At 43.5% G+C, this 13755-nt stretch overlaps 1 protein-coding gene across 4 annotated transcripts in view; it reads left to right on the plus strand.

The window, feature by feature from the left end:
- SLC4A11 (solute carrier family 4 member 11) overlaps window positions 1-13755 on the plus strand; it is a 112509-nt gene extending 98754 nt beyond the window's left edge. For all 4 annotated transcript variants that reach the window (XM_054065560.1, XM_054065558.1, XM_054065559.1 and 1 more), the window contains 3 exons: window positions 340-535; window positions 3098-3267; window positions 6560-13755. In XM_054065560.1, the coding sequence (XP_053921535.1) occupies window positions 340-535; window positions 3098-3267; window positions 6560-6623 (430 nt within the window). In that variant the 3' untranslated portion in view covers window positions 6624-13755. The remainder of the gene's footprint in view (window positions 1-339; window positions 536-3097; window positions 3268-6559) is intronic.

Raw genomic sequence — 13755 nt, forward strand, 5'->3', positions numbered from 1 at the left:
TTGCCTGGCTTTTTTTTTTTTGCAGCGCACTAAACAGAATTAGTTTAGAGGACGATTTAGTTCAGGATAGGATCTGTGGAGCTTTGCAGAAGGGGAATTTGGCATTTTTCCAGCTTCTCTGTTTGTGGATTAAGTGCCTGGCCTGGATCCAGCAGAGCTCTGCCTTCTCAGTGTCAGCACCGGGCCAGAAGCACTGATCTCAGTGCAGTGGAGATGAGTTTCCCTTTCCTGAGTGGCACGTGTCCTGCCCTTACGCGGAGTAGCGAGCCCCAGCGATAAGCTTACATGGATACTGGAATATTATCCTTCTTCCTTAACCCCCTTTTTTCTTGCTTTCAGGATTGTGAGTGTGAAGGAGACCCGGCTGACAAGTCTAGTAGCAAACTTTTTGGTTGGCCTCTCTCTCCTGCTCCTTCCTTTCCCTCTCCAGTGGATCCCAAAGCCAGTCCTCTACGGCCTCTTCCTCTACATCGCGTTGACCTCCATTGATGGGAACCAGCTTTTTGAAAGGGTGGCTCTGCTGCTCAAAGAACAGGTACACGGATTGGGACACCAGTATAGTGGAGCGGGGAAGGAAGTGTTAGGAACAGCTTTGGAACCAAACGTTGGCAGGAGCTAATGGGGAAAGCTGCTGGTGTAAGGAATGGAGTTGCCCTCAAACTTGGTGTTCTCAAGAGGCTCATTTCCAGCTCCAACCTGCACTTTGCATATCCCTTTCAGTTTTCTCTGCAAAGATGGAGTGAAACTTGGTCTCTGTTTTAGTCTGACTGCCACTGAGATGTGAGCAGGAGAATAACAGCATCAGACAACAAAACTGGCATGGTTCTTGTTGGGTTACAAAAGGGTGGTAGCTGAATTGTTCATGGAATTGCACTGCATCTTTGTCTTTCAAATTCTGCATTAATTGCTTTCTACATTTCCCTGACACAAAAAATATACTCATAGAATCACAGAATCACAAGGTTGGAAAGGACCCACTGGATCATCGAGTCCAACCATTCCTAACACTCCCTAAACCATGTCCCTAAACACTTCATCCACCCGTTCCTTAAACACCTCCAGGGAAGGCGACTCGACCCCCTCCCTGGGCAGCTGTTCCAGTGCCCGATGACTCTTACTATGAAGAATTTTTTTCTGATCTCCAACCTGAACCTCCCCTGGCGGAGCTTCAGGCCATTCCCTCTTGTCCTGTCCTCTGTCACTTGGGAGAAGAGCCCAGCTCCCTCCTCTCCACAACCTCCTTTTAGGTAGTTGTAGAGAGCAATGAGGTCTCCCCTCAGCCTCCTCTTCTCCAGGCTAAACAACCCCAGCTCCTCATAAGACTTGTTCTCCAGCCCCTTCACCAGCTTCATTGCTCAAATGGTTTGGGTTGGAAGGGATCTTAAAGATGATCCAGTTCCAGGCCCCCTGCTATGTGCAGGGACACCTTTGACTAGATTGGCATTTGAGCTTTCTTGTTCAGCTTGGATATAGCGCTTCTCTTTTCAGTCTGCTTTGCTCTGGATTCCTGATCTCCAGAAGGCAAAAATGAGGACTTGAAAGGAGCCAGGGTAGCTGCTACCAAGGAAGACATCCCCTAAGCTGTGCAGACTGCAAACCAAAAGTACAATCAGACAATGCTTTATTAAAAAAATGATTGCACAAACTGCTGCTGCCTGAATATAGAGCGTAAGTTTCTGAAAATCCACTGTGATGCCTGTCAGCTGCAGAGTACATGCGTTTTAAAATTAGACAAAAATATTAAAGAACACTGTTATAATGCCAGTAAACAGTGATCTTTGATTTCCCCAACAAAACTTCAGAACAGGTAGCTCTTTACTGTACACTTTCTTTTTGAGTTGTGTGAAATACCGTGAGGAATTAAAAATTAAAATGAAATTACTTACATTATTGAAACCCTTCTGATGTGGGATGAAAACAAATCTGGAAGATCTGTTTTCAAGCTATCTCCCTTACAAGTGCTTCTTAGATGTTAGCTTGCAGTGTAGGCGGAACCTGGGAGCAATAATGTCTCCAGCTCACTTTCCCTTATGTAACAAGGGTCAAGGGCTTAATAAGCCCAACGGTTGGCTCTGCATCTCTGCTAATCTATTTTGATCTCTAATATTACATCCCAGAAGTTAAAGCTGTGAAATCCGGGTAAAGATTCCATTTGTCATGTCAATTTTTGAATAAGGATTAAATAGTTACTCATGTATGTGGAATATTACTTCTGGTTTTAGTACAAATTACATGTGGAATTTTCCAAGCTTCGGTTTGGAAAATTAAGAAGTAATGTCAAATATGGAGATCTCCCTTTTCTGGAAGCCCTTTAATGAGTCATGGCACAATCTGAAATCTATTGAGGCTGTATCGGTGCCAGCAGACAGTCGCTCATACTCTTCATTGATGTATAGACAGTGAGTCAAAGCCTGCGCTCAGACATGAGGAAGCAACTGTCAAGAGAAACCACGAGTGATATTTACCCTATTAATGACGCTTTTCTTTCCCTTCTTCCTCAAAAATTATTAGTTTATTTAGTTGAGAGAATTACTGCGGTCTGAGTACAGCCTCTTCCCACACTTCCGCAGTCTCATCTGGTCTTCCCCTACCTGCGTTCAGACAAGGAATGGTGCCACCAGGGCCAAACGTTGAGTCTGATTGGCAGAGGACAGAAGGCTATGAAATAATGAGGAGCTGGGTTTCAGGTGGAGAAACTATGCAGCAGTAACGCCCAAATGCATCTGCTTACTATCACCCACGGGCACTACATGTATCAGTGCAAAGCCCTAATAGTCCTGCTCAGGGGAATCTCATTATTGTACTTATCAAGATATTTCATTACACTCCAGATGCTCCTAAAGGCAATCTTAGCCGTGTGGTGTGTCTTGTCTTCTCCAGGTTTCTAGTGCCCAATCATCTTTGGTGTTGATGCTGTGGTTTAAGGCACTTGCTTTAACCCTGCAAATCCTGTGTTCAGCTGTTGAACCTGTTAAGGACTGACACTGGTGCTCTGTGTATAAATTGATGACTTCCTTGCGTTCGAAAGCCTGTGCCACCTTCCGCAGTCACAACTTCAGGTCACTGCATGTCTAACATGTGATTTTTCTCTTTCCAGACTGCTTATCCTCCAACACATTACATCCGCAGAGTGCCCCAGAGGAAGATCCACTATTTCACAGGCTTGCAGGTCCTGCAGCTCCTCATCCTCTGTGGTTTCGGCATGTCACCGTTGCCCTACATGAAGATGATCTTCCCACTCATCATGATAGGGATGATCCCAATCAGGTAGGAAGCTTGGCTGCCTTTTTTTTTTCTCCCATGCATTTTTTTCTTCAGGCTATGACTGCAGGAAGTTTGAGTGGTCTAGAAGGGCATCTGGCACTTTCCTGAGTAGGCAGATCCTGAAAGTGAGCGATGGTGATCTCTTCTTCACCAACTGTTCAGGCTCACGAAGGAGTAGTGCTAAGAGCCTGTGATTTCGCTGACGCTGGGTGTTGTGCAAAAGGGTACTGGGCTGTCAAATATTCTTGTCCCACCTGGCACAGAGAATCATAGAACGGTTTGGGTTGGAAAGGAACTTAAAGGTCAACCATTTCCAACCCCTCTGCCATGGGCAAGGACATCTCCCACTGGGTCAGGTTGCTCCAAGCCCCATCTAACCTGGCCCTGAACACCTTCAGAGGTGGAGCAGCCATGACTTCTCTAAGCAACCTCTGCCACTGCCTCACCGCTCCCACAGGAAAAATGTATTCCCAATACCTAATCTACATCTCCCGTTTTCAGCTTAAAATCATTCCTTCTCATCCTGTCCCTTCATTCCCTGATATTCCCAGTGCTTGCGAGATGCCTGATCTTCCTGAGAAAGCTGTACCGTAAGCCTTCTTCTAAGTATTTGATAATGTTTTTTAATTGCTTTGCTACTCGATTTCCTAAGACTTGTGCTCAGAGCAGAGCTAGAAACTTTTCTTGAGAATCCTTATTTCTTTTCCAGTGTTGTGGTGAACTTGGAGACCTCTCACACTGCAGAATGCCGTTGTCGATGATCAGTTAGATCAGACTGGTCACATTTAGTCTTAAAACCTTAAAACCCAGGAAGACCCCACAATATCTTGTAGTTTTAAAAGAATCATTGAGAATTTTAGCTAACTTCTTCCTTAATGTTCATTAACAGTGATGGTCCATCATTCCCCACTTAAATCATTCATGCTCTCCATCCTTTGGATATAATGAGAAGCCATAATAAGATCTTGGAAGGAACAGATCTGTTTCCAGTCTGCTTGATTATTTTTAGGCCAGCATGGCATCCAGCGATATCTTCTTGTCTTTGAGCTTGCAGCCTTGGAGTTTTTTTGTCTGATCTCAAAGTTCAGGGCTACCAATGTGCTAATCTGCCAAGGCAGCTATTCTGGTGTTTTCCTTGGGTGATTGATGGGTCCAGTTCTTGCTGAAATAAAAAGAAATGTCAAAACGGCTATGGTTCATCAATAGGAACAGGTTAGAGCTATTTGGGCTGAGTTTTTAAAGGTAAATGAAATCCAGTAATGCACTGAAATTATTGTTCCTATGGTAAGAGTCTCTCAACCACCCTTCACGTAGGCATCACTTTGGATGACTGGTTAAGTGGTTGGTAAATACTTCAACTGTGTGCAGTGCTGAATGATTGACCTTTGTGGGAATTGCAAGTCTCTATGCAGAGCAGCTCAGTACAGAAGAAAAACCCTGTGGGACACAGTTAGCCAAACGTTCAAGTATTGGGTGTAGTGTAATAAGCTAAGTGAGTACAGAGAGAGTGCTGTGTCAAAGAACCCGATTTTGTAGTAAGAGCTATATAATTTAGTGGTGCAAATATATCTTATTTTGAGTAAATAAGATGCTGTCATCTTATACTAGCTCTGTTGCTAACTCATTTCTCATTCCAATGCAGCTTTTTCTAGTAGCTGGATAATCAGCCCTGCTGCTAAGGGGAACGTGATGCATGGCGTGATATAGAAATTTGCTCTTGGCTTTCCTTTCTCTGATTTCTTTGGCCTTCACGTATTTTCTGTGGGCTCCAGCCGAGAAGGCAGCACCATGATGCATGAGCTCAGGAGTTAACAATGACTTTTTCAGTCAGATTTGGCATTCTAAATAGAGTAGAAGTGAAATATCTTTTTCTTTTCTTTAAGTGAAGGGAGGAAGAGGACATGAGAGAGTAGCCAGAGGTCAAAGTCAAGAATCAAACCCAGATGAGTCATGGTTCAATGTCCTATCCAGAAAACCACCCATGTTACTTGTCTGTCTCCAAAGCCACATTTCCATCTGTCTGACCGCATTAGACACATGATTTGTGTTGTCAGTCGTGAGGGACCATCTTTCTCCACTGGTGTAGCATTAATGTGAAAGGTAATGGATTCTTATTGCAGTGGATAACAGCCTGTTGGGAGAAAACGTGGCCTCTTTGGGTATCCCCAGTTCCTGGCTTTGATTCAAAACTTGGTTTTGGTTACGCTCAAATCCCTTCTCTGAGAAGTACTGAGGTTAAGGTTGCTTAGAGAGGAAGAACTTTCTTTCCAGGTTCTCTATGATGCTTATCTGTGCTCTGATGGCTCTTAAGCGTTTCATGACAGGTCTATTTAAGCACATCCTGGCACTTCTCAGTAGGAAGTGCTCTTTGGTATCTCTTACATATCTATTGAAAAGGCACTTCCAAGAATTAAACTGACTTTCTAGTGCTTGGTGCCTTATTTTAACAACTGAAGAATAATTTCCTTCTTAAGCGATGAAGAACATCAAACTAAATATGCAGTAGGATTTAAGAAGAGCAACTTCATGGCATGTTATTGCAGTGCCTTGCCTTTCTCACCCAAATACGCTAATTCATGAGGATGTTCCTGCAAACAAATAAAAAAATCAAGCCAACAAAGTAAGGAATTGCTGTCTCCATGATCCAAGGGAGAATCCAGACCACTGGGTAGGGATGGAGTCTTAATAGCACCTGCAGGAATGAATGTCACAGCCCTTCTTATCTTGTGACCACGGTCTCAAGTCTTGCTGATAGACTTAATGCTTCACTAAGAGTTGTAGTGAGTGTAAGGCTGCGTGAGGTGAGGTTTGTGTGTTGGGAAACTATAGGCAAGTGATGAGGAAAGTAGAAACTCGAAGGAAATGGTGATTTTTTTGCAAAGCAAACTCTCCACCAGCAAACTGAAGGCAGCAGGAATCTCCTGCCTTCCTCCCCAGCACAAACCAGGAGTGTAGCTGTGGGTCAGGTGAGATGGTGCGTTCTTGGTGCTCTTAAGACTTTGTGGTGACAGAGACCTCTAGGAAAGAGATTTTTCACCGTAAAGATGCAGAAAATGTCTTTCCTCTTCATCTGAAAGGAGAAAGTTTCTTCCAGGAGGAGCTCCACGCTGTTATTCCTATAAACATTGTATTTGCTCGCAGGATTAGTTGTTTCTTTACCCCAGTTCATTTCTCCTATAGGTGGGTGAATCTGCTGTGTGTGTGGCCATGGACAAACTCAACTGAGTCTCAGAACAGGAGAAACATTACATGACAATAAACAAGCACTAATGCTATCTCTCTGGTTCAATCTTAGGTATAACCTGCTCCCTAGGATCATCGAAGCCAAGTACTTGGATGCTATGGATGCAGAGCATTAAACATGGTCCTCTGCACACGGAGCAGTGAGCACAGCTCTTTTGGAGTTGAAAGGCGGCTCTGTCGAGGCGTAGAACAATCTATCTGCAGTTCTTTCTTTCACCACTTTCTTTCTGCTCTAATATGGCGTTGGTAATGCACACATATCAAAGACCAATTGAGTGTTGAAGAGTCAGACGACAGCCTTGGACTTGGGAGGCCGGTGTTCTTTGGAGCTGTAAGGCAAGCAGGCTTTATGGAAATGCTACTTCCCACATCCGAAAACTAGAAACCCTAACGATCAACATGTCCAATGCAGTTGGAGCATGCGTTCTCAGAGTTGTCATGTGTTCCTTTGTTTGTGGGGTGGGAAAAACCTTTTTTTCTTCTGCACCATGTTCCTTTCTTCCAAAACACTACAAGGACAGCAACCGACCCTTCTTTTACAGATTGACAGTCCTGCTCTCTGGCCTTTGAATTCCATTTCCCTTGCATCCAGTATTCCAAAATTGGTATTCCCAGTGGGGTGGCCTCATGCTAAACCACTGATTTCAGGAGAGATGTCTGGCCACCTCTTCAGATTAGTGGGGCTGGGAACAGATATGATTTGTACTGATCTAATCCACAGCTTGGGATGAATATTGAATTCCTAGAAATGAGCTGGAAATGTTCAGAGGTTGGGCTTGCGTGATGGTGTTGATGAAACTGCATCTGCATCTAAACTAGTTGGGAGTTATTTTGGATCTTTCTACCTTTATTTCGTGGTAAACACACACAGAAGTGTAGCTTTGCACAACTGCAACACTCTTGCACCCAGACTGAGATGCTGAAACTTGTCAAAGGGCGGTTGTGTTAATGATTGCATATACATATGTACAGTAGTGCCTATGTGTACATATGTACATATGGATTTGTGTATATATTTTGCATAGATATACATATAGGCCTGATTCTTTCAAAATATCAAAAGTGTTTTGTGCAGTCAGTGTTACCCGTGATGTCTCAACCATGCACTTGTTCTCTGCTTCAGTGCTGCTTTTTCTCATTTGAGAGATGGGTCACTTTTTTACTTTGGAAGCTGCTCAGTTACTGGTTCTGTTCATGTGTTGTTTTATTCCAGATGTCCTTTCGCTTTCTTCTTCCCATGGCTTGAGACCTTCATCATTCTGTCTTGCTGCTCCAATGTGTGAATTTTGCATTTAATGTACAATATGCAATGAAAGTTTTTCTTTTTCGCTGGATTTGTTGGTCATTTCATTGTTTGTTTTTTGTAGCTGATCTCCAGTTTTCCCCACTCCCAGACATTATATTATATTTCTGGATGAATCTAACTTCTGCTGTCTTTTATATATCAGTTTATTTAATTTTGCTTGTGCTATGGTCAGTTTTCTTACTTGGAGTACTGTGAAAGAAGCTGCCCTTTGGTTCAGTGCTTGCCCTTTGCCGCACACACCAAATCACTGGTAAAGTATTAAGAAAAATGTGGACCTCCAAAGATAATGAACTTTCAGAACAGCAGAAACGAGGGAAGAAGGGTAATATAAAATGAAATGCAAAGGTAATATTAGCGCAGAGAAGTGTTTCTTACCAATTGCTTTTAAATGGTGCAGAGTCTTTATCAGCACATGACCTACTGATTGGGTGTTCCTCTGCATGATGAGGAAGACCAACTCTAATGAGGGAGGAAGGCATTGAGTTTAAAAGCTCCTGTGCTGAAACTAAGCCAAACACAGCAAATTTTCAGTGGCTTGTATTTGCACTAAATATCAGATGGTATTTCATCTTAGTGTAGTTGCCTACAGCTTTAAAACATGTATGAAAAGCTGAATTTTTATTTTCTTATGAAACCCTTCATCTTTGTATTGATGGAGGAGGGAAAACTGTAAGAGTGTTCTTAAGAACGTGGCCATGGCTGATATCTCCCAGACCAATCACAAGGGAATTGCCCTCAGCTTAGCAAGCAAAACAGCTTTGCGTGACCTTGAAAGCATGACTTTCACGTTACATCAACCAACTGTTGTGGAACTGCTGGAAAGGCTCAGGCTCAGGATGCCACCCCTGTACATCAAAGGAGGTAATGCCAGACACTTGGCTTTCAATCAGTCTTGGAGGCAGCAGATGACTTATGCCATGTCTGGTATGTGGTGTGACAGCAGGTATAAATCCATGAGTGGTTTCTGACTACCTTCATCAATGTTTTCTAGCTTTTGAGTCATTTCCACGGTGAGATCAGTAATAACTGTTACCAAGGTCTACGTGTAGAAACACAGCAAACAGTTGGCAAACAGGATTTCAGGGCAGTGCAAAGGTGGAGGTGGTAAAAGTATGTCTGATCTTCAGTCAACAGAAAAAAAAAGCAGGTGACGGCAAACAGTTCAATACCTGTTGTAAGACAGGGAGTGCAAAGGCCTGATGATGCTTAAATAACATGCTTTTCCCACGGATGTCAAAAGATTTAACCGAAGGTGGAATGAAAAGCATCATCCTGTGGCTGAGTAAGCTGTTAAACGCACATATCCTGGGGTTGCATTTCTGGTGCCTCAGCACTTGGCAGGAAGAAGTCGCCCTGTGGGATGATTTAAATCATATTATGGATGCTGTGCCTGAAAGAAGGAGAGGATGTGCCCAAAGGAATGTGGCTCTGGACCGCTTTCTGGTTCGCTTTGAGGTGATCTTTCCTCCAGCATAGAGCATAGTGGGGTGAACTGGTTTGCAGGTCTTGCTAGAGGAAATAGTTTTGAGATGTACCCTCTATCCCCTCAACTTAAAAGGATCAAAAATATCCCCATTTGAAGCTTCTTTGAAACCATTGATTTCAGATAGTGTCAAATGTTGCTAACTGAGGTTATTTAAAATCCAGATAACTGGAGGTCTAAATATCCATGACAACTCTTGTTTCTGTCTTATTGCTATTGCTTTACCAGCATCACTTCAGTGTTTCCATTTCCCTTGTAGCATCAATAGGATTGTGTTTTGCAGGGCTTTCTTTTGGCAGAAGTCAAGGGCCAAAGAATCAGCTGATGGGAAATCAGCACAACTCGGGAGAAGAAGTTGTGCTGGCTTAGATTGGTTGAACATTTGGACCCATGTGTCAATGTATGGGTAGAGAGGAGATGTGAGACTCGAGGTCTCTTGTCTTATAAGGGGTTGTAAAGTTCCTGCAGAGGATTTTTTTTCATACAAAAAAACCCTTTTCTCTTCTTGTTTGCTTCTGGTTTTGCTGACTTAAGTGCAGGCGTTTCCAGGAAGTAGCCTGACTAGGGAAGGAGAGTTTGTTCAGAGTTGATCGAGCACTTTAATACTTCTGTGAAGGTTAAGACAATTAGAATGTAAAAAGTTTTACTGTAAGCTCTTTGTATACGCACAATGCTATGTATAACTGTTGCCAAAGAACTGGGTTTGAAAGACGTGGATAGGTATTAAGAGAGTCTAATGTTCACCTGGAACCCCAAGGTAGTTAAAAGCTTCTGAAAGGAATGGATTTTGGAAGTTACCTTTTGACAGCTGCCAAGATGATCAGAAACTGGGGGTAGAATTAACTTCTACTCTGACTTGTAGTTTTTGATCCTTACATTGAATGTAGGAGCTGGAAGTTAGCTTGACAATTAAAATTGGATTTATACCAGAATACTCTTGTTGGTCTGAGACTTATTTTGTTGCCTTCACAAAATACTGTTGGCATGCTATGTATGGAAATAGATGTGGTTTTCCGTGTAAATGAAGGATAGTTAGTGAAAACATGGACTGCTGAATGGGCAGCATGGCACTTTCTAGATTGCTTAGGAAGCGAATATGACAGCTTCACTAGCATCAATCTCCAAATTCTCTGGCGTCAACATTTGAAGCTATTAATAAATGTCGAGCTCTACTTGGATATGCATCAGCGCTTTACTGCGAAAGGATGGGGAATGGAGTAAATGAATTCAACTGGTTTGCTTCAGTGCTGCCATCTGAAATGCTTCAAGATGAGCCCAACAACTGTGGAATGTGATACATGCTTCTTCATGACCTGTGTGAACTGGGATGCTCCAAAACCAAGTATGGCAGATAGTCACTTTTGCATATGTTGGAGGTCAAACAAGTCTCCCCAGAGGGTCCCATACCCCCAACTGTACCAAAGGACTGAAACTGTTTGTAAACCTCTGCATATCGTAGCTGGCTGCTTTAGAAACTGCTGCTGTACTGTCTTCTATTGACACTCTTTGAAGAAACATGAAGTTGGCCAAAGCTGGATGTAGCTGGAAAACACGTGGAGGTGGGAGGGAAGAGGTTTTTTGCGGAGTTCTCAGCAATAAAAGGGGACCCAAGGCATGCCGTGTCACCAGAAACACCTTATGACTTTCCAATCTGTACGACTAAGCGTGTCTCTACCCTATCTATCGGCACTTTGGTGTTACTCCTTGGGCAAGCTTTTCTTGTTCATTGTGCTGTATGCCCTTATTTGTGTTTCTTCTACCCACTTGGAAGGTTGAGGGGCAGAACCATGGTTGGCTCAAGCTCATCTTGTGTGTCAGTCCCCCCATAAATTTCAGTGCAAGCCATTTTCTCTGTCGTGTCCTGACCCAGCTCTCCTCTTCCTCAGCCCTTCTCTGAAAGTTGGCTGTGCCGTCCTCACTATGGAAATGCTGCCCGAGTGTCAAGTGGGTATTTTCCTCCAGACAACTCAAGCCTGTGGCTGAGCAGCAGTGTGGCAGCGCCTGCTCCCATGGGGCTCACTTTGCCATAATAAGTAATTATGAAGGATTCGTAATTGTCCTACATTTGCACTGTCTTCTACATCTCTTTAGATGATTACTTTATGGCACAGTGTTCCAGTTGGGCTGTTTTTTCATCTGTCAAGCTTCCAAACCAACCTAAATAGACATAATGGGATGGGTTTGCCCCATTTTCCATCTGTGCTGAGGCCTGTGGATGTTTGAGGAGAATAGTCTACTCTAATTGTTTTCATATCTAATTAAGGCATTTAAGTACCAAACCCTGTCCATTACACTTCTGGCTGCAGATCTGGTTGCAAAGAGCAAAACCATCGATGTTATGTGAAGAGCAGACAGACAAAGGAGTTGCTGGTGTTACATGCTTTAGAAATACAAATTAGCACTTTGCTCTTAGCTTTTGTCTTTTCCTTTCAGGCGCTAAGACAATCCTTGGCTGTGTCTCTTTCCCTTATAGAAAACTCTGCATGAGTTTGGATCACTTGGCACTGTTCTGCTGTCGCATTAAATATTAAGAGCATGTCCTGGGGGAGATTCTGCCTTCTGCTCCCCATCTGCATCTCTGCCACAAAGAGCTGCTTTCTTGGAGAGCTGAGGTCTGCTCTTTGAGCAGATGAAGGGATGCATGCAGTGTCTCGGTCATCTCTGTGATAAATTCTTGCAAAAACTATCAGTAGCCCTTATTTAGCCACAGGTGGGAGTCTCAAAGATGAACAAAGTGGCAGAGTTGGAAGAAATAGTTTACAATTAAATTCTCTCTCTCTTGACCTGAGCTATGGTGGCTTTTTTTTTTGCACTTAGCATTGGAAAAAAAAAATACTAAAAGCCTCTGGCAGTAAAGTATTTGTTGTGTGACCAGGGTTTTGCAGAAAATTTAATATGCAGAAAATCAGCCTATTAAATTCAACAGCTGGAATATCAGTTTCAGCACTTGGGAGACTTGCTGAAGCGCTGAGATCAGCTCTTGCAATGCCCATCAGCAATGATGGATGTCTCGGTATGCTTTTTCTAGGCATCAAATTTAGATAAGTTTCACATGATTGGATGACTTACATGGCTTCTGCGAGTGTCCATGCAAGCAGTGTGGGTAATGTAGCCACACTGGTCTCCCAGATGTGGCTGGAGCAGAAGACATAGCCCTTGGTGCTGGTGAGAGATGGCATCTCCAGTGTTGCAGGTGATCTCTTTTCAGGTGGCAGTTGGTTGATGTCTGAAGGATGTGACTGAGCTCATGCAGTGAACTATCTGCCTTAAAAGCTGTGTTATCCACCTTTCTGTTATTTAAACCCTCTGTCTATAGCAGCGTGTATTTCTGAACTTCCCGAACTTGGGACCGGTGCCACCAATTTCAAACTGCATCCCCAGCAGAGTCCCAGCCTGCGTAAATACTTTTAAGTGATTCACATCTTTTGGGCTTCCCTTGCTTTGCCCAAGTGTTGGCATCTACCTCCCAAGCTTTCTGATGCCAAAGTCTAATTAGGAGCCCTGTTTTAAGTGCCCACGTCTGGAAGCTATATCCACTAGGATGTGCATTGGATGTGTCCATCCCTGGCAGGCTCTGGGCTGTGATCTGAAGTGTCCGGTAAATCTAAGTGGATCTATTCCCATGGGTGAAAGCGTGATTCGGCTGCAAAGCATGGCAGCCCCGCTGGAAAGTGAGAAGCTTATTGCATTGCTGGCCCTTTGAGGATTTAGCTTCTTATGTTTGGCAGAGCTGCTCTGATTTCATCAGTAAGGTGGCTTAGTGCTCTGTTATTTTCAGAAGTGTTTAGCCCTCTGTTCTTCCTCTCCTCTTTACTGCTGTGAAGTTGTACCTCGTTCCCACAGGGATGTTGATACCCCACAAAACAAGAATGCTTTTATTGAAGTCCAGCAGTTCAGCTGCTAAGAAACCTACCTTACTTCTCCAAAGTAGATGCTTCTGAACCTTAGTGTGAATGAAACTCCCTTCTCCCTGGTCCAACCTGAGAAAGGGGCTCTATCTTAAATGCACTCTTATTTCCCCTCTTGTTTTCCTTGGAGGGAGTGTAAATGCAAGATAAGGTCTGAGGAGAGTGACATCAACAGGAGAATCCTTCCTGAGGCAGAACCAGCTCATCTCACATCTTGCATCTCATTTCCATGCAGACCCTCTTGGCTGGGGCAGTTTACAGCATGCCAGAAGATGACCAGCAGTGGGATTGTTTTCCAGCGTATCACATGACGTGTAACTGGTTAAATATCTTTGTACTGGGTTCCATCGCAGATTGCCAGGGAACTGTTTTAAGTGAGGGAAAGCACATGTTCCTGTTTAGGGAGATATGGCCCGTAGATATTGCACTTGCTAAATATGCTCTTCAAGCGCATGCCTCTATCTAGTGTTGATTTTATGGTGAATGATTTCTTTTGATAAGAGTTGCTTGGGACATGGCACGGGGGGAGGGAGAGGGAATTCCTTTATTGT

The sequence above is a fragment of the Cuculus canorus genome, chromosome 4 (assembly GCF_017976375.1).
Source record: "Cuculus canorus isolate bCucCan1 chromosome 4, bCucCan1.pri, whole genome shotgun sequence".
Lineage (NCBI taxonomy): Eukaryota > Metazoa > Chordata > Aves > Cuculiformes > Cuculidae > Cuculus > Cuculus canorus.